The sequence below is a fragment of the Crotalus tigris genome, unplaced genomic scaffold (genome assembly GCF_016545835.1).
Source record: "Crotalus tigris isolate CLP2741 ecotype Arizona unplaced genomic scaffold, ASM1654583v1 scf7180000018103.2265978, whole genome shotgun sequence".
Classification (NCBI taxonomy): Eukaryota; Metazoa; Chordata; class Lepidosauria; order Squamata; family Viperidae; genus Crotalus; species Crotalus tigris.
In genome coordinates this window covers 1,720,689-1,742,381 of record NW_024096824.1, presented here as the reverse complement: position 1 = coordinate 1,742,381, position 21,693 = coordinate 1,720,689, and the positions used below count along the sequence as shown (strand labels likewise).

The following is a 21,693-nucleotide window of genomic DNA, read 5'->3' as shown; positions in this document are numbered from 1 at the left end:
CCTGCAAGATGTCAAGGTCTTCATCGAAATCGATGGACGAACAACACACAGCTTTGAAAAAGGGAATGCCTGAATCAATGATCTTGGAATTCATCTTGAAACTCATTTAATATGCCAAGAAGGTTAAGAAAGTTTGGAAGAAGAAATAATCCTCTAAAGAAATTCTGTATTTAAATGCAAGAATCTTATCCTTGACTATTCTGCCCAGCAAGTGTGTTTGGACCAGAAGTCATCAACTATCTGCCAATTAAAATCAACCTTGGTCACTTTACAACTTGTGGACTTCAACTCCCAGCATGGCTGGCTGAGGAATTCTGGGAGTTGAAGTCCACAAGTCATAAAGTGGCCAAAGTTGGGGATCTCTGATCTAGTGCATCTGGAAGTTATGAGATAAGGGAAAGTTCACATACTGCTTTCTGGAATTTATAGGGTTCGATTACAGTATAGAAGCTAGAAAACACCAGTCTGGGGTGTTAAGTGGCATTCGTTCAGAAAGACTTACTAATCCAAGCAGGCCATAGATTTTTTTCTTTTGGTTCTTTCTTTTCTTAGCAGTGATTTAGTAAGTGTTTTGTCCCCATGTTTTGGTTCAAGAAAAGATTTTCAGAGTGTTAGGAGTTGTGATGGGAAAGCATCTCTAACCCACTTGGATTATTAGATAGAAAAACAAAGTCTAAAATTTCCCCACAATTATGAATGTCTTACCGAAATAAGCCAGTCACAAGGACTGTGGACCCTCTGCTATCTCCTTTCTGTCTCTTCTCCAATCTTAGTAGCAGTTGCTTGCATGTCAGTCCCCCCCTGCCCCAATGATTTCCTATCATTGCTGTGATTAGTTCTTATCAATTCTTTGTCGGATACAAATCCTATGACATGGATTAGTTATTTCAATACATAGGAAGCTAGATGGAAGATAAAGAGGATATTGGTCAAACAAGAAATTACTGAGTAAAATATTAAAGCTGGCTTGACTTTAAAATTAAAAGGTAAAATTATCACTACTATTATTATTTTGTTTTCTTTGGGGGCAAATTTTGTTCAACATCTAGGGAACCAGTTTAGCTAAGTTTATTTCTTAAAACTTTAAATTTATCAACTGGGTGAATTCTCTCTTATTACAAAAATAGAATCACAGAATACATGTCTGAAAGAGTTTGTAATTCTCTAATCCTACTCCTTGTTCACTGCAGGAATCCATTAAACATTCTCAAATGGTGGGTATCCTGCCCATTAAAAAAAGAGAAGAAAATGATTCCTTAATGTCTCATATTGTGGCAATTTTTTGCATTGACAGAGCAGTATATTTGATTGCAAAATGGCAACTATGAAGTCAGCATTCCTCAACAGCTGATTTTGCATTAAACAATTTTGATAAGGTTTGTCAGTGTTGCTTTAACGCAATGTAGAAAGCAAGCCAATTTGGTTTGTAAGTTGTGATTTATGGCTAGCATCAATGTGTGAAACCAAAGATTTATTTTAAGTGAACTAAACCTAAGAATTTTTAAGAGTGGTTAACAGAAATGTTTTAGTGTGGGATTGCTTTAAGCATTTGATTATGGTTTTGTCTAGTTGACAACTACTTAAATATGAGCCAGCAGCATGGTGCAGCTGCCCAAAAAAATCTCAATGCAGTCCAAGGCTACATCAACAAAGAGATAGTATCAAGATCCCTGGCAAGGTCCCTGGCACTCTGGTTGTTTTCTTGCAGACATTTCATTACCCAAACTAGGTAACATCATCAGTGCTAATATCAAGATGACATGAAGTGTTAGTACTGCTTTATAATGCTTTGGTAAGACCACATTTGGAATACTGTGTCCAGTTTTGGTCACCACAATATAAAGATGTTGAGACTCTAGAAAGAGCAACAAAGATGATTAGTGGACTGGAAGTGAAAACATATGAAGAATGCTTCTGGAATTGGATATGTCTAGTCTAACAAGAGAAGGAGTAAGAGTGACATGCTAGCAGTGTTCCAATATTTGAGGGGCTGTTACAGAGAAGAGAGGGGATCAACCTATTCTCTAAAGCACCTGAAGGTAGGACAAGAAGCAATGGATGCAAACTAATCAAGGAGAGAACCAACCTAAAATTAAAGAGAAATTTCCTGACAATCAGACCAATTAATCAGTGGAATAGCTTGCTTCCAGAAGTTGTAGGTGCTCTTATCACTGGAAGTTTTTAAGAAGAGATTGGACAGCCATTTATCCGGAATCAAATAGTCTTCTGCTAGAACAGGGGGTAGTCCCTTCCAACTCAAATTGTGTTATTCTGTTGTTATTCTGTTATTCTGTTTCATTTATTTATTTATTAAAATTTATAGACCGCCCCATTCCTGCAGGACTCCGGGCGGCTAACAATACAAACACAATATAACTTAACAAGACAAACAATACAGTAACATTCATCCAGGGGTCAGATTTTATAAACCCCAGGCCTGCCGGAAAAGCCAGGTCTTAAGCAGCTTGCGGAAAACCAACAGGGTGGGAGCGGTCCTAATCTCAGGGGGGAGCTGGTTCCAAGACGTGGGCGCCGTCACAGAGAAAGCCCTCCCCCGCGGCCCCGCCAAATGGCATTGCTTGGCCAACGGGACCTGAAGGAGGCCCAACCTGTGGGATCTAACCGGGAACTATGAGGTAGTAGGCGGTCTCGCAAATAGCCTGGCCCTGAGCCATATAGAGCTTTAAAGGTAATAACCAACACCTTGAATTGGACCCGGAGACCAATAGGCAACCAGTGCAGCTCGCGGAGGATAGGTGTAACATGGGTGTACCGAGGAACACCCACAATCACTCGCGCGGCTGCATTCTGGACCAACTAGTCTCCGAATACTTTTCAAGGGTAGCCCCATGTAGAGCGCGTTGCAGTAGTCCAAGCGTGAGGTGACGAGGGCATGCGTGACTGTAAGGAGAGCCTCCCGGTCCAGGTAGGGTCGCAGCTGGTGCAATAGACAAACTTGTGCAAAGGTCCTCCCAGCCACAGCCGTCAAATGATGTTCCAATTTCAGCTGTGGATCAAGGAGGACACCCAAGTTGCGAACCCGCTCCGAAGGGGGTATATTTTCCCCTGCTAGAGTCAACACTGGCAATTAACATGATCCTCGGGAGGCAACATCCAAAGCCACTCGGTCTTGTCAGGATTGAGCCTGAGTCTGTTAACCCCCATCCAGACCCTCATGGCTTCAAGACAACGGCCCATCACATCAGCCGCTTCACTGAGAGAGCTCGGGGATGAGATATATAGCTGGGTATCATCAGCATACTGATGAAATCTCACCCCATGCTGTCTGATGATCTCACCCAGTGGCTTCATGTAAATGTTAAATAGGAGGGGGGAGAGGACTGACCCCTGTGGCACCCCGCATTCAAGGGGCCTCGGGTACCAGTACTGATTGCGACCGGCCAGAGAGGTAGGAGGAGAACCACCATAAAACGGTGCCTCCCACTCCCACCCCTCAAAGTTGTCGCAAAAGGATACCATGATCGATGGTATCAAAAGCCGCTGAGAGGTCAAGTAGCACCAAGACAGAGGAATAACCCCTGTCTCGGGCCTGCCAGAGATCATCCATCAGTGCGACCAAAGCAGTTTCTGTGCTGAAGCTGGGCCTGAAGCCAGATTGAAAAGGGTCTAGGTAATCCGCTTCATCCAGAGACCGTGGGAGGTGGAGCGCCACCACTCTCTCTACAACCTTACCCAAAAAGGGGAGATTGGAGACTGGACGGAAGTTATTTAAATCAGCCGGGTCCAGGGTAGGCTTCTTGAGAAGGGGCCTCACAACCGCTTCCTTCAAGGGTTGCGGGAAGGACCCCTCCCTCAATGAAGCATTGATCAACACCTGGAGCCAGCCTCATGTCACCTCCTTGGCGGCCGAGACCAACCAGGAAGGACATAGTTCCAATAAACAAGTGGAGGCGCTCATCGCTCCCATCGCTCTGTCAACATCCTCAGCGGTCACGGACTCAAATTCATCCCATAAAACTGGGCTAAGACCTGCCCCGGTCATCTCAGAAGGCCCTGCCCAATCGGAGTCTAGGCCTGTCCGAATCCGGGCGATTTTGTCTGATAGAAACTGCACAAATTCTTCCGCCCTACCCTGCAAGGGCTCCCCGGCTTCCCGAACGTAAGTAGGGAACGGGTCACCCTAAACAGGACAGCGGGGCGAGATTCTGCAGACGCAATAAATGCGGAAAAATGCAAACATTTTGCCGCTCGTATTGCTCGTATTCATACTCCATTGTTATTTGGAATTTAATTATATGTTTGTTGTGTTAAGAGTTTGATAACCCATGTTGAAAGAGTTCTCAATATAAAAATAGCCTATAAGTAATTTAAAATAGATAAATAAATTGGAGGTTGTTTTGCAGTCCACACATGACAATCAGCAATAAATGTCACATCTGGATGACAAAAAGCCAGATGACATGAAATGGCAGCAAGTGTTAGAGTTCCATCTAGTGGTCATCCAGATTTCTGTGGTTAGATGTGGCAGTCCTAATTAAGACTTTTCACTCCTCTCTTTGCAGAAGATATAATTAAGCCAAGAAACGTAGAGCCATACATTCTTGTCCAAACTTAAGGTGACCAACCATCCTCCTTTAGGGAGGACAGTCCTCCTTTTATAAGTTCTGTCCTCTCTCGAAAGATGTCATCCTACATGTCTTCCTTTTCGATATTTGAAATCGTAAATCGTATTCGATCGATGCCAAGCCGATCCATTGAGTGTGAGGTGACATATTTGTATTTGACATGACGATGCGTCAAGGCTCAGTACTGTGTGGTGAGACGTGATTATGAGACGCATGCGTTCCACACAGAATTGTTTTGAGAGAGGGCGCCGCACGCAAGTGGCTTTGTTTACTTCTTACCGAAACATGACACGGCACACACGCATGCATTAGACTCACTTTTTTTCTTCAATTTATTTGTGCCCTCCTTCTCATTGTAAAAAAGTTGGTCTTCTTACCAAACTGAGACTTTGAGGTTAACAGATTGATTGAAGTTTGGATGACATGGAAGTGTGCTTAGTTAGAGAATATTTGCATTGTAAATGGAAGAGTCAAAATATATGTAGGGAAACTTTGATGGTGAATGTTGTTAAAAACTGGGATGACAACACATGATTATGATTATGTTCATGTGTGAAATAGATATAACTCCACCCTGGCATTGCCTACTTTTGAAGGGTTTTCGGACACTGCTGGCCTAAAGCAGTGATTTTCAAAATTGTTAACTTTAAGATGGGTAGATTTCAATTCCTAGAATTCCCTAGCAGCAGAATTCTGGAAATTGAGATCTTAAAACTGCCAAAGTTTAGAAATACACTGGCCTAAAGTAAATTCCATTTGAAATCTATTCTCACAATTTTAAGACACCACAATGCAGTTTTAACTTTTCTCCTTACATTTTTTTTTCCAAAATGTAGGCTTCAATTGGTCAAATGAATAAAGGACAATTTTAGAATAGAATATAGATTAAGCTTGTTGCAATAAAGAATGAAAGCCAAAGGCTGTAACACAGAGTTGGTAGAGTTTGCGCATAAGAAAACAAGTCCATTTTCTATTTATGTATCTTTAGAGTTACTGTCAGGCAAATTGGCAATTTGCTTTACTTTCCCAGAAATATGTAGTACTTCTGGCATGGACTTGTAATTAAGGGGAAAATTTGGAACCTTTTTATGTTGGCAATAGCAACAGGATATGTAATATGAGATAGGCCTCTCTTGAGCACTGCTTTCTTTTTGCTGCTGAAATAGAGTACCATTTAAGTATATAATTTATGCTATATAAGGATGATCAATGTCTCAAAGTATCCTCCAAGAGATTGTTTAGCTAACGCCAATGCTCTTAATGTAAATATGAAGCACTAAATTTCTCTTTCCTTAATAGGACTTTAAGGCAGATCCTACCACTGCTGCAAAAAATTATGATGTTTATTAACTTCAGGATCAGACCTTTTGTTTTTAATTCCAAAATAAAATAAATTTGATTTACTGATTTAGGTTTTTCTTGTTCCATACAAGTAGCTAACATTTGTATCAAGGATTATAGCTGTCAAGTTAAAAATCAGATTCAATTTCATTTTGTTGAGATTTAATTGTGAAAACCTTTTTAAAAATTCACCTAATGATTTCTAATAAAATAGAAAATGTGTCATCTTATGTACCAGTCTTAGTTGTACCCATGCATCATTCACTGTAACAAAAGATAGCAGTCATTTTAGGCACATTTTGGCTATGTCAAGAGATCACCCAAAATCCTGTTTTACATCAGTCTGTGCTTTGCAAGCTGGGATTTGTAATACAGAGTAGTGGCCTCCAACCTTTTGGGCTCCAGGGATCAATTCTGTGGATGGTGTTTTTCTGCAGACCAGGGGAGGCATGATTTTGCATGCTGCCTGGGTCCTGCACATGTGCTCGCTTGCACAACCCGATTCCTGGCTGGCCGCAGACCGCCACCAGACCCCTGATCTAGAGACTGCCTTGCAAACCAGCACACTGTTGCTTGCATCTTAATAACTGAAACTTACATACACAATATTAACATGCACTCAGGATGCAATAAGTTTGTTTTAGTCAAGAACAAAAGGCACTATAGGAAACAGCATACACTACAGTATGTGTGTAGTAGAAGTAAAAATAGCTCGAAAGGTTAGAAAGATTTGGAGAGAATTTTGGATAAAATTATCCAATGAATGCATTCTCATGAAGCCTGATCCCTCTAATTCAGGGATTGGCAATTAATTTTCCTAGGGGGCATAATATGAAACTGGGACTGTTGTGGAGATCTGAATGCACGCACGTATGTATTTTTTTTAAAATCACCTTTAAAATAAAAGCAATCCGTGCCAGCTAGACAGGGACAGGCCAAGGATCATAAGTGGTGATGGTGGGGATGCATAAAATGCCTAGGTCTGCTATAACCAATATATACACATAACACATTATATATTTGCCAATGTCAGGGCCAGCGCTAGCAACTCTTCACTGCAACTTTTCTAGCATACATAATTGTTAAATATTGAAAAGTATTTCCAAGAGTCAAGTCTGTGACTCTATGTCTTCTAGCCTTCAAGCTCAAGTCACAGTGTGGGTGACTCCTGACCATTCCAGAAACAGATGGTACTATTAATAGTTAATACTCTGAGTTAGAGAATTCAAGGATCTGGCTTGATATAACAGAGCTTCTAGTGTTCCCATGGTTTTCTATTTGAAGAAAAAAAATCTTTGTCGTATTCTGTTAGTTTCCCTTTCAGCAATCAAATTTTTATGGATCCACAACTTTTATTGCATAATTTATCCAGTGGGAATAACTTGGAACCAGTTATTTGAAAGGACATCTTGTCCCAATTACATTTTATTTGTTTGTTTATTTATTTCTTGTCTTTATTACTTTTATAAAAACTCAAGGGGATGAACATACCTAATACTTCTCCATTTTCCCCACGACAATAACCCTTTGAGGTGGGTTGGACTGAGAGACAGTGACTGGCTTTCATGGCTAGAACTCACAGTCTTATGCTTTCTAGCCTAATGCCTTAACCACTAGACTAAACTGGCTGTTAGATTAAATTACAGTGAGAAGGTAAAGTACAGTATGTTATGGATCCCCTCTATTAAGGAGGTCCATCTAATGGGACCAAGAAGACGAGCTCCTTGCCTGTGATGACTCTTTTCCACAGAGATAAGATTGGCCCCCATCTTTCAAAAGTCCATGAAGACATGGCTTTACCATTCGGCCTGAGGATTCCAGGGTGATATGGAGACCATCAAATGGTTTGTTTGATTGTTGCTGCCAGGGGAGTGAGGTATTTGGGCTTTTACTTCTGTAAGCTGTCCAGAGCGACTGTGAGTGAATTGATTGGGCATATAAATTTACTTAATAAATAATAAATAAATCATTGCTTCACCTTTGTTTGGCTCAGATATATAAAGGACAGATGCCCATCACATTCTTAGTCATTGGCCATGTAAACTTGGACTGCTAGATATCAGAATTCAGTAACATCTGGACAGCCACAAGTTCAGTCTAGTTAGTCTAGTTCAGGTTCCTATCAGTATCAACTGGAATGAAGTGAAGTAAGCCAGTTTTAACTGAACTAGCTAGAGATGTAAAATACTGTTTCTCAGGATTCATAGATGTGATGCTTTCAAAATTTTCTTATGACATTTGTTGCATGTGGAAGCTGTCATTTGGAAAAGTGACAGATGATGGTCATCTTTAATTGTGGCAACAACAAACATTCTTTGGTTAAACAAGGCAGCAGTGCTGTTCATGTATTAGAGATGCCTTTGAGCCTTAAAAGTTTATTCCATGTATTTTTCTAAACTTACATGTCAATATGATCTTATATAAATATGATTATGTACAACCCTCTGATTATCTGCCTGGAGAGTGCACTGTATTTGTAATTTGAAAGAGCCAAGGAGAATATTTTTTAAAAATGTATTTTTTTCTTATTTGGCATCATTCACCTTTGGTTAATTAAAAGTAAACAAAAGACCTTATGAGCACAAAACTGGCTGAGAAAGTTTACAAATTTGGAAGCCTCCAGTGTTCTCCTTTAACAACATATGTAACCTTTGGAACGTCCATAATTGGCAGCTTGGATTAAGAAGTAGGAAAGCATTCTTTTTTGATTCCAACCAAATTGTCATCTCCAGTGCTGAGGAATTTGTGCCTTTCCAGATGTTGATAAACTACAATTTTTGCAGCATCTTTAGTCTTCCTAGCCTACAACTAGGAATACTGAGAATTGAAGTCACCACATTTTCAAGCTAAGGTTGAGAAATATTGGTCTAGGGTGAGGGATGCTCGGAGTTGTTGTTCAGAAGCATCTGGAAGGTGGTAGATTTTTCGTCCTACCACTCTACCAAGTGGCCAGGCCACTTAAAGGGCCATTAGTAGTTATGGAGCAGATAGTTGGAGGAGCATTTTAAGTGTCCGAATAGAAGGGTGAATTTTATTTGCACTCAGAAAATAAACTGAGCTACATTCTGGTCTTGAAGGAAGTGACTCGACAGCAAACGTATTTGGCTTATTTCTGAGCCAAAGCCAATATGAGCCATGGGAACAGATTGTCCACGTCTTATGAAACACAACATGTCTCTTTATATCCTGTAAAACTTTGCTTATTATTGCTTGTTATTGCTTAGCGTCTCTCTGCCCTGTCCCCCCCCTACACATATCACTCTGCATGTTAATTTTCTTTTTAACACTCAGAATTAAAAGGGAAATTGTTATGAATTTCCACCCACTATTTGCTGTCATGACTGAGTCAGCACTGGGTTGAGGTGGGGTGGCAATGCTACACGCTCAGAATAAATTTTATATAATTCATCATCTTAGCAGTTTTTCCTGTCCACTTTCGGCTCACATTAAAAAGGCTGTTGGCTATGAATACAGTTTTTCTGTATACAATAAGAATACAGATTCTGTTCAAATAAAATTGGAAAAGGCTCTTTTTCTTCTCCTACCATCACAGAGCCTTTCCCCCTGAAATCTGGATAAAATTTAAAAATGCTAGAAAGCATTAACTCACCACCATCCAATGAAATATTTAAAAGTACAGTAAGGCAAGATGCTTAAATATTGTTATTCTTTATTATTCCAAAAAGTTTTCCAGTAATTTGTATGCTGAGAATCAACATGGGAAAACTAAAAGCAGCTTGTCTCTGACTGGGCAAGCTGTCAGTTTTCCGAACTGAAAATCTATTAAGAGGGTAAAAATGAAGTCTCAACCTTATAAGTAGTAGAAAACACTGATAGCCTGATTGTTCAAAAAATAAGACTGAGTAGACAGTGTCAAATGGGAAAATTTTCATGCAATGAACATGCTTGTTGTTTCCTGTTTTCCTTGGCTCTTTTTCTAAAAAATGTGAACAGATGGAGGAGTCTAAGGTCAGAAAACAACACTGCTTTATAATCATGTTGGTGATAACTTTTTTCCCTGAAATGTTTTTAACTTGAAAATATTGAGAATCTAGGTTTCTAAAAGCTTTGCATCCTAAAATTTCATTTTAACAAAAATTTAAAATAATGCTAAGTAAAGTCAATTATTAAACTAATTGAAATTTAAATTGTAATTAAAATCAAACCAAACTAAAACTAAATTATCATTTTACATCCAATAAATATATTATCTGATGCTTTGGATGAACAAATCAGGCTATACATAATATATTTTCTTAAAATAGCAAAGTGAACTTAGAGGGATATAAAATGAATATTCCATACACTTCAATTCTCTCTAATCTTTTTTTTTCTCCATGGTTCAATTCTTCTCCAAAATTACCTTTCATGGGTCTCTACATTGTAATTATGAGGATAGTTCAATTTTTCTTCTGTCATTTTCTTTTAACTTCTCAGAACTTCTCAAAACTGCATATTGCCTCTCAATCTTTCCTGTTGCCCTTGCAGTAACCATATGAGATAGGTAGAGGGTTGAGGCAGGGCTCCATAGAACTTCAGGTTCAAAGAGAAAGGATGCTTTGGAATGTGGTTTAAGGACCTTCTTTGTTGATTGTCACTTGTTGATGCACCATCAAATAAGTGTTCAAATCCATTAATGAAAGCAAAAATAACATTTTCAAATTGATGAAAGCCTATGTACAAAATCTGGTCCTGCTCTGCCCATTAGCTTTATATCCCCCTTTATGCCCTTCAACTGATGAGCAAATCCAACAGATTTTATCCCTAATTGCAAACAAAACAAAAACTGTTGCCTTCTGCCTATTCCAATGGATCTTCTACTGCTTTGGTATTATTACTGTTGTCTAGACTCTTTGTTGTGTTATGCCACAAATTTGGTAAAAACAGTGCACTTGCTTAGTTCCATGTAGAGGTTTCAATCCCAGACTGACCTTCTCCCTTCAGCTCTGGATTTGACCCAAAAAGGGCTTCTGGACAGCTGCATGTTTTTCCCACAACTCGCCTGGCCATGACCTTTGAGGCCAGGGCTATGTTTGATTTTCCAGGTATGTCAAAGTACCTTTTGGGGACTGACTCCTGAGTATTTTACCACCTGCACTAGAAACATATATGGATAAGTATTTAGCTGCTGCTGCTGCTGCTAATCTATAGCATGTCCCCATTACTCTGCAGTCTGGTGAAGGACAGATTATCCCGACCTCCAGGTCAAAAGATAGAAACAAATAATTCTCTTGTTCTTTCTCTTGTGAATATAAATGCCCTTCTGGAGAAGGAAGAAAGATGTTTTCTTCCTTTCCCTTGAGCGTTTTATTGCATAGTTGGTCTTCTTTGGGTAGGAATTGTAAATATCTGTTACATGTAAGTCTTCCTATTACATATGTTGTAAAAATAATAATGTTATCTATTTGGATAATAAAGGATTATCTAATGAATATCTGGATAGAGAGATGGACAATATATAAATTTAATAAATAATGGGACTAAATCAATTTGAGGGGGTGTATTTTTCACATTTTTTCCAATGTTTTCAAATTATTAGTCAAATTTCTAAATTTAACTGAATATTATAAATACTTTTTTTTTAAAAAAAGAATTTAATGTAGGCAGCCTGTTCCTAATGGAGCAAAGAGCTTGTTTCAACATGCTATGCTGAGTTCAAACGTAAATATTAGAAATATCCCCAGTCTAGTTTCTCTTTCTGCTTTTCAAGTAAGCCACAAAATATGCGGCTTGAAGGATCATGTATTGTAGCTAAATGCTCTTAGTCATGGAGTGGAGAGGTAAAGGATTTGGATTTGTAGGTTTTTTCCCTCTCCAGTAGCTAAAGACATGACATAATTTATAAAACACCCACACGATTTATGTTGCCTCTTTGTCTCTTGATAACAGTATACATTTCAACTTTAAAAAGCCAAGCCTGCAGTCAAAAGCCTAGTCTATAAAAAAAAAATGCTGGGAAAGCCCATATACCTAAAAAAAATCATGATGCTCAGTGGTGTCTGGGAGTGAGTGTCCCCCCCAAAAAATAATATCCAGATTGATCATTTAGGGGCCAAGTGTCTGAGAAAAATACTTCTTCTAAAGCTTAAGAAACGTGTCGACTTTAAAGCTATACCGAAAACCTTTACTTTCTTTTTTTTCTCACAAGATCCTATTGCCTTTTTTCCATCATCTCCCTTCCCTGTAACTCTTACTTTGTTAAAATTTGTCCTTCAAATTTCTACAGCATTTTTCCAGGGAAATAGAAATTTATTTTTCTATTTACTGTATGTTCAAATTGCTTTGGACCCCTGCTGTTTTGAGTTTGCCTGTTCTTTGCAGTTTCAGTGGTGCAGCTGCCCAGATTTAACTTGCATATTTCTGCATTATTATTTAGCCTTTCTTGGTTTCCCACTTCCCAAGCTGAAAAAGCTGCAGGAGAGGAAAATGATTAAGATTTAATTTAGACTTGAGAAGTAGGGAATCTGTGATGAGTGGAAAGATGGGTATTTGCCCATAGTTCTTGGCTAGCTTTGTAATAAGTGCCAGAATGATGCATTCCAACCATGAAAGCAATTTTTCTTTTTAAATAGACAAACACTTTCCTATTAATTGAAAGATGAATCCCTTTTGATTTAAGGCAAAAGCACCTAATATATTTTGAGTCGGTGCCACAGTTTAACTTTCCAATTTGCCAGTGATACCATCTGGCTTAGTTTTTTCTTGTTTTTGAGGGTTAAAGTGGTTAAGGGCAGGGATGGGAGTGTTTTGCTTTCAAATAGTTTTCTGCTTCCATTCCATCATTAACAATTCTCAGACCCTCAAATTGAACAAAATTTACCCCCTGTGAAAGTTGGATAGTTTGCTGCTAGGTGTTTGTGATGCTATCTTGGAATATTTTAGGTGTGGTAGAGGAGATGCTTGTGGCAACATCGGACCACTGCTGTATGTCAAGATTAAGAGGAGACTAAAATATAGTTCAATTTTACACACAAAGTTGTAGGTTTGATGCTGCTAAAAACAGTAACTCGTTTTTTTAGCATTGATCCCACTCAGCATCTATAGTAGAAGAAACGTAAGGAATGGAAGTACGAAAAATTGTTGTTCACTTACAATTATTAACTGATACAAGCCAAATATGCAAAGAAGTCTAATTAAATCTGACAAAAGTCTCTTGCAGTACAAATAAGTAAGCGTCTCTTCTGTAGTCCTCTGTATATGTAGCTATATGTATATATGTGTATGTGTATATGTTGCATTTGACTTACAAAAAGGTGGTTGACAGCATTTCAGTGAAAAAAAAATCCATTACTACTATGAAAAGGGAAGGGGAATAGCAATTGTAAGGCAATTGATTGTTCCAACTTACAACCGCAGTTCTGATAGTTCTTGCTGTTAGGTGAATCCTGCATGGTTACAGTATCCCTCTGTCACATAATTATTATTTGCAACCTCCTGCCAGCTTCCCATTGCCTTTGAATGTGGGAAGTCAGCAGTGAAGATTGCAAATGGTGATCTGCATTGTTGTAATTACAAGCTAGTCACTGAGCACTCAAATAGTGATCATGTGACCATGGGGACACCATAAGAGCTGCAACTACATGGACCCAGTCAACATCATCATAACTTTGTTGAACAAGTAGACATTAAACAAAGACTGTCTGTAATACAGGCCTCTCTCCTTCCCTCCCACTTCACCAAGTTACTAGCTGTTGGTAGTTTTCACCTGTATTAGGCACAGTCTCACACTGTATCATTTTAATACTAATTTTCCATGCATCTGTACAAATAAATATTTGAAGTGATACATTTCTTTTGAGATGACAGTAAGAAGCAGATTTTACCTAAGTCTACAAGTCTACAGCTAAGGTGAATGAAATTAGGCAATGCAATATATAACATCTAAGACATTCTACACAGTGTATCTTATTGAGAAAATAAGCAATAACATTATTCAAATGTTTTTTTTTATTATTAGAACTTGCCTGCATGAAGGAAAACGACCACTTGAAGTGACCTGTTTTCCATAGTGAATTGCAAAAGAATGTGGATTAACCAAATTCCTTGCTACCTACTGATGGTAGCACATTTGTGTATTCTGAACCGGTTTGTCTACAGCCAAGAAAAAGGTTGGTGTGATTGGATGTTACTTTGCTCTTTACCTGCTATCTATTGTGACTTCCCAACAAGTTCTCTGTCTCAACTGGGGAATATATGGCCTCCAAATCTTGCTAAAGTACAACTCTCAGTATCTGTTATCAATGATGGGAATTGTAATCCAACAACATCTGGAGAACCACAAGTTGTCCTCTGTTGAATTAAGCAATATATTGTTTAATGTACATATTAGGCTACCTTGGCAATTTTAAAATGTATGGACTTGAACTCTAGAATTTTCAGCAATGGCCTTATTGGAATTCCAAGGATGTAAAGAGGATACACCTTGTTATTTTGTCAATTTATTTGAAAAGTCTGCTTACTTTTTCACATGGGTTTCTTTGGATAGTTCTTTCAATGCAAACTTTCCCAGGCAGCATAATATTATACCGTCAAAGGAACAGAGCATTGATGTAAACCATGAGACAATGAAAATGGTGGAAACAGTGCAGAATGCTAAGCCCTTCAATGACTCTTGCTCTGTCTTTTATTTTCTCACACTCGTCCACCTCACCTCCTAAAATAATAATTTTAAAAGTTTAAAAACAGACACAAATTAAACTAAAGACAGCAGTATCTCTGACTCCTGGATCCAATGCTGTAGCATTTCTGCCACAAATTTTTCTTATAATAGAGAGATATAACCATCATTTTGCCTTTGAATATAAAACATTACAGAGCTAACAGCATTCACTTGTAATCCATAACATGTCAAGGTGTTTTTTATTGTTGTTGTTGTTGTTTTGGGAAAGGGAAAAGCCAGAAGGCTATAGCTTCTGGGGAGCATCGAGGCACCCATTTTGTTCCTTAAAGTGGCTTTCCTGGCCAAAATGGGAACTTGCCCTGCCAACTTTCAAAATATGGCTCTCACAATGTTGTGCAACATCTGGTGTACCCCGCCCCCAAACTGATGGAAATTGCACATTCTTGTTGAGAAGCAAAAAGACTACATGACGATGTTGCAACTACTGTAAATATTTTCATTTGCTTGGCCTTGAGAAGAGATGTGTTTGTTCTAACTTAATCTTAGTCTATTGTAAGTTTTTATTGTGAACTGTCTTGAGTGTCTTTAACATGTGGAAAAGTGGAGATATAAGATAGGGCACACGTAGGTTGACAAGTTGCATAATCAGAAAATTATGCAAATATGCTTAAAGTAAACTCAAGGAGGAATCATGGCATATCTCAGTTTGCTTCCTGAAGCAGTTTGATGTGACTTAATACAGGTAATCCTTAACCTACAACCACAATTGAGCCCAAGGTTTCTATTGCTAAGCGAGAAATTTATTAAGTGAATTTTGCCCATTTTACGACTTTTCTTGTCACGTCTGTTAAGTGAATCACTGCAGTTGTTAAGTTAGTAACACAGCTGTTAAGTGAATCTGGCTTCCCCATTGACTTTGTTTGTTAGAAGGTCACAAAAGGTGATCACATTATGCTGGGACACTGCCAGCCTCATAAGTATGAGTCAGTTGTGAAACATCCAAATTTTAATCACATGACCATGGGGATACTGCAATAGTCATAAGTATGAAAAATGGTCATAAGTGACTTTTTTCAGTGGAGTTTTAACTTTGAATGGTCACTAAATGAACCGTTGTAAGTTTACAGCCGTGCACGACCAGGATGTCTGTTTCATTCTGCACAAGGAATATCTGAATCCCATGAACGAGTGCACACCTGAAACAGTCTGGCACATCATGAATTGATAGGTCTCTGCTGAAACTTTGACCAGGCCCTATTGTCTGCCTCAAAGTCACTGAGCGGAAACTTCATACTCTAATTGCCAGTGACTCATTGTGGTGCCCCGGATTATTTCAAATATCTGGTGATGCGGTCAGGCATAAATTAGAGAAAACATTTTAACAGCTTCCTTTTGAACTTTTATACTGAGATATAACCCACAGTTTGGGGGAAGTCCATACTAAAAGCAACTGCTTTTACAGACTGTCCTTTGAGAAGTTTGGCCTTCGTTATTTTAGTAGACGAATTCAATCTCCTGTTATATGTCAAGTACTTTAGAATGAGCATGGTTGCAGCCATCTTTTTCCTTCTCATTCCTAGTTGCCACATAGCAGGGAGGGAGGGGGTTTGCCAGGTGTTGTGCTGGACAAAACAGACTTTCTCTCTCAGACTTTCTCTCATGGGAACCAAGGTCATTGGCTGCTCCTGAGACTGCAGGCTGGACGTTTCATGAAAAGCCCGCCAACAAGCTAAGTGGGGAAACGTAGTTGCTTGCATAGTTTTGGGGGAAGGATTTCTTAACTTTGTATTGGGGAATTGTTATGCATCTCTTCAGACTTGGTTTCACTTTTGAAGTACCGATACGCTGTATCAATAAACATGTTCTTTGAGGAATTTGCAAGCCTCGGAGTTCTGCTTTATTTGTCTCTGTTGATCGGAACCTTGACATTATACATGGGTTCTGATGTAATACCAATCATGCTTTACTGTGATCTTCTTAACTTAGCACCTTCTAGAAAGTGGAGCTTAACTTCTAGAATCCCTACCTATTGGCCATACTGTTTAGACCAGAGATGTCCAATCTTGGCAAATTTAAGGCCTATGGACTTCAACTCTCAGAATTCCCCAGCCAGCCATGCAGAGGAATTGAAGTCTGCAAATCTTAAAGTAACCAAAGTTGGACATCCCTGCTTTAGACTCAAAGTCTAATACCTGAATCTCGTAGGTGCAGGTCACTGTTAAGAGAATTATTCTTTATGAGCCTTTGACTTGCAAATGGATCCTCTTCTCCTTTCCCACAGCTTTTCCTTCTGTTTTGCTTGTAGTGCGTCTCATGGCATTTGTCCAAACCTGTATAAGCTGTTGCTTTATTTATAGCTGCTGTAGGAATAAACAGCTTTTCAGGGATTCAAAGCACATTTTGAAAAACAGAGAGCATATTGTAAGTACTTTTAGCATGCAATGATCATAGTTCAGTACAAGGCAAATTGCTGAAGGCAGAATACAATCATTCTCTGTTACCCAAGTGGGTAGCCAGATTAAGTGGCGATAAGCCCCTTCTTTGCTTTACTTCTTTGCTTTCAGATCTAAAGTTCAGAGATATTCTGCATTCAGAATGCAATAATGATTGAATTTACAGAGTGTGCTAGCTAGAGTTGGCTGACAAACAGGTAGTCCTCAATTTACAACCATTCATTACAGTGGCAAATTACAGTGCCACTAAAAACAGTATGATCATTTTTCATACTTACGACCATTGCAACATCCCCATGGTCACATGATCAAAATTCAGGCGCTTGGCAACTGGCATGTATTTTTGGCTGTGGCCAAAAAGATCATGAAATGGGGCAAAACTCACTTAAGAACTGCCTTGCTCAGCAATGGAACTTTTGGGGCTCCATTGTGGTCGTCGTGGACTTACCTGTATTGTTAATTGAATTCTTGCAAAGAAAAATTCGTAACTGAATTCTTGTCCTGAACTTTTATTTTAATACCGATTGTTTATCAGCGTAATAAATTGTGCGGTATTGGCTATTTTCTCATTCTTCTTTTCTCTTTTCTAAACAAAACAAATATAGCTTCTCTGGCTCACTCTTTGCTTTGTTTGGCATTTGCATGTTCCTCTGCATTCCAGAGGGGTAATGCCTATCCACAGAATGAATTAATACTTTGTGTTGGCTATAGTCCTCAGGCAATAACATTAGGAAGCTCCCTCCATCCATGCTTTGCATAGTCCTGAGCTCTATTAGTGGGTTCTGAGATACACAAAGTAACTTTACTATGCTTTGCAATCTTAATTTCGTTGTGAGTTACATAATGACAATAAAGATATTTTATTCTATTCTCATTTAGAACAGGAAAAGGGAACTTCTCTGGCTGCTAAGCATTCCTGACTTATGTCCACATTTATTACAGCTTAAAGGATTGGGAATCTGAGAGCATCTGGGTTGGAAGGCCAAATATTAACTCAGCAACTAGCAAGCCAGTTTTAGCCTTCTTGTTCCTTGAGATACACAAAACATGTGTGTTTTTGTAATGTCCTTCCAGCCTTCATATGTAATTTTCATAGGAGACGTGATCTGAAATGTCTGATGATCTCTTGATACATCAAAGTCAGGAATCTTATTTTATTGAGAAGAAAATTTCACTCAGTGAAATGCCAAACTTTGGACAATTGATCGATTACATTGATTTTTGTTCAGGCTTAACTCTAAGAATTGTGAAGGAAAAATAACATTATTTTTGGCTCGTTCCTAGAACTGGAACAGACGTCCACACCCTTCTCCCAAGTGAATTTCCTGCTTGAATATATCTTTTCTTAGCCTAGTTGATTTTGTTTTGCACCAGTTTCTTCTTCATGTTTTAAAAATAAAGTTAAAGAGGAGGGAGGAGCATGGAGATTTGCAAAAAAAAAAAAAAAAAAGAAGTAATCTACTGTCACATGGGGGCCAGTGCTTAGCACATTAAGTACTCCTATTCTACATTTCAAAAGGAAAGTTTCCTTTGAGCTGAACTTGCGTTCAGATATTTTGTGAAACATTTATTTGGCTTTCTTGGCAACAATATGGAAATGGTTTGTTATTGCCTATTGCTACTGAGTCCTTTTTGCTTTGGTTTTCTTGATCTTCCAACTGTAACCTGAGTTACAGGCTGTGGAATTGTGGTACATTATCTCCTATAAACTCAACCGTATGTTAATGTTCACTGATTGATAGCAGAAACAAGCACTGATGTTGGTGACTCAAAAGAACAGGGAAATAATGAAAAACCTCAACCGGCTCTTACCAGAGAACCATATACTTTTTTTTTTTTTTTTTTATTGAAATTTTTCAAAAGTTTTACAAATAAAAATCCACCCCCCCATCCCCAACCACCCCACCCCCCCCCGACTTCCCAGAACTGAATATAGGATTATTTAACAAATATTTTAAAAATAACATTTGCAATTTATAAAATAATTAATAATAATAATAAAAATCACAGTAATAATATATATAGAAATAATATACATAACATAAACTTTAAAATGAATAATATATACTAAAAAAGAAAAAAAAATAAAAAATAAAAAGAGAAGAGAGAGAGAGAAAGAAGAAAAAAGAAAGTAGACGAAAAATAAAGCATATATATATATAAAAAAAAAAAAATAAATAATAATACATAATTATATATATAAAAAAGAAAAAGAAATTTAAAAAACATCATACAAATTATAAAATAAAATAATTTTTATATCCATTTATTTGTATAAAATTTATCCATTTTTTATACCGCAAAAAATTTTCTTGATTTGCCTTTAAGAATGCCGAAATTTGCCATTTTGCCAAATTACTTTTAGAAACCATTCTTGTAAGTAGGCAAAGAGTCCTTTCCAATATTGTCCTAACAACCTGCGGCTTATAAAATTTAACAATATATAACCTTTAGCAGTGTTCAATCAATACCTAGAAAAATAATTGCGGAGTAATTTTTCCCTTCTTTAAATTTTTTTATGATCCCCCATATTTCCCAAAAGCTTTTATATATTTACACGTCCACCCAATGGTAATAGTAGCATTTATATCCCTCTCCAGCATTTCGGCTGAATAGGGTACAATGGACATTTTTTCAGGGTGCCATCTAAAACATCTTATAAATTTCTCTCTTTTTTTGCGCTTGTGTGAATTTTTTCTTTCCAAATAAGTTCCCAAGTATCCATTGAAAATTTCCCAATATTCTGTCCCATTTTTTCATACAATTTAACTAGTTCAAGTTCTTTCTCTCTTCCCAAACCCCATAAACTCTCTAATATGGGGGCCTTTTTCTCTTACTTGTTTTAAAAAAATTTCTTCTCTAAGCCAGCCCATTTTACAATCCATTTCCATCCATCCTATTTGTTATATTGGGCATGAATAAGTTAAGTTTTCATGTGTTTCTTTCAAAGATTTTTTTCTGTCTTGGCCATCCCATATTATAATAACGTAAGACCTGTCATTTTTTTTTCTATACCTTCTTGGCATGCCAGATAGCCCATAATTTTTTTGAAGTCTTTTTTAATTTTCTCCACTACTTAAAGAGTTTTTATATGAGACTTAAAAACCCACAATTACTTTTTATTAAATAGGCATGCCATCCAAAAAATAGGTCCCAGCCTTCCAAATGAAGTATTTCTGTATTTGTTAAATTCACCCAATCGCTAATCAATGTCAATACTACAGCATCATAATACAATTTCATATTTGGTACCTTGAGTCCACCTCTCTCACGAAAATCTTGCATTATTTTAAGTTTCACCCTTGGTTTTTTCCCTGCCCAAACAAATTTATTAATACCTTTTTGCCATTCATCTAAATTACGTTCGTTCTTTAAGATAGGTAACATTTGGAACAAAAAAATAAACTTTGGCAGGACATTCATTTTAATAACTGCAATTCTGCCCATAAGGGATAACTGTAAATTATTCCAGTTTTTTAAATCCTTCTGTACCTCCATCCACAGCTTTTCATAATTATTTTTATACAATTTTACATTAGAAGCAGATAATGTAACCCCCAAATATTTTACCTTATCAACAATTTCAAAGTCTGTTAAGTTAACTAGAGCCTGTTTATCACCATTAGTCATGTTTTTAGCTAATATTTTGGTCTTATTATTATTAATTTTAAAGCCAGAAACACGTCCATATTGTTGAATCAATTGTAATAATTTCACCACCGAAGAAACAGGTTGAGACAAAGTAACAACCAAGTCATCTGCAAAGGCTCTTAATTTATATTCTTTTTTATTAATTTCTATTCCTTTTATTTCTTGAGACTCCCGAATTTTAATCAACAAAATTTCCAGTGTTAAAACAAACAATAACGGAGACAACGGGCATCCCTGTCTTGTTCCTTTTTCTATTACAAAAGCCTCTGACAAACCCCCATTTACAATAATTTGAGCAGTCTGTTTTTGATATATATTGGATAATACTTGTAATATATTTTGTCCAAAATTCATCTCCTTGATTAAACACAGCATAAACTGCCAATTCACTTGATCAAAGGCTTTTTCAGCATCCAAAAATATCAAGCCTGCAGAGACTTGGTTATTCTTTTCTAAATACTCTAATAAATTAATAATTTGTCTAACGTTATTCTTCATATACCTTCCAGTTATAAAACCCGATTGATCCCTATGTATAAACTGCTGCAAGATCCCCATAAGCCTGTTAGCTAAAATTTTTGCAAAAATTTTATAATCCACATTTAAAAGAGATATAGGCCTATAATTTTTAGGCAAAGTAAGATCTTGACTATCTTTTGGAATCAATGATATAAATGCATTACGCCAGGATGGAGGGATCTCTAACCCCTGTAATAAATTATTAAACAGTTCACACAACGGTTTGATCATCTCTTCTACTAAAGCTTTATAATAAATAGATGTCAACCCATCCGTACCCGGCGCTTTGCCCAATTTCAATTGTTTAATAGCTGTAACAATTTCTTCCTTAGTAATTAAACCGTTAATCTTTTTTTCCTGATCTTCTGTTAATTTAGGCAGAGAACCATATACTTTTAAAAATAACTTTCAATACTACTTGGAATTATGAGAAATAAAATTCATATAGTACCCAAGTTGGAGCATAGGAATTTAAAATAGGTAGTCCTTGACCTCCAAGGTCCCTTTCAACTTTTTATTATTA

At 37.5% G+C, this 21,693-nt stretch overlaps 1 protein-coding gene across 6 annotated transcripts in view; it reads left to right on the top strand.

Moving 5' to 3' along the window:
- LIFR (LIF receptor subunit alpha) overlaps positions 1-21,693 on the top strand; it is a 106,761-nt gene that overhangs the window by 27,037 nt on the left and 58,031 nt on the right. For all 6 annotated transcript variants that reach the window (XM_039347934.1, XM_039347932.1, XM_039347931.1 and 3 more), the window contains one exon: positions 13,885-14,035. In XM_039347934.1, the coding sequence (XP_039203868.1) occupies positions 13,951-14,035 (85 nt within the window). In that variant the 5' untranslated portion in view covers positions 13,885-13,950. The remainder of the gene's footprint in view (positions 1-13,884; positions 14,036-21,693) is intronic.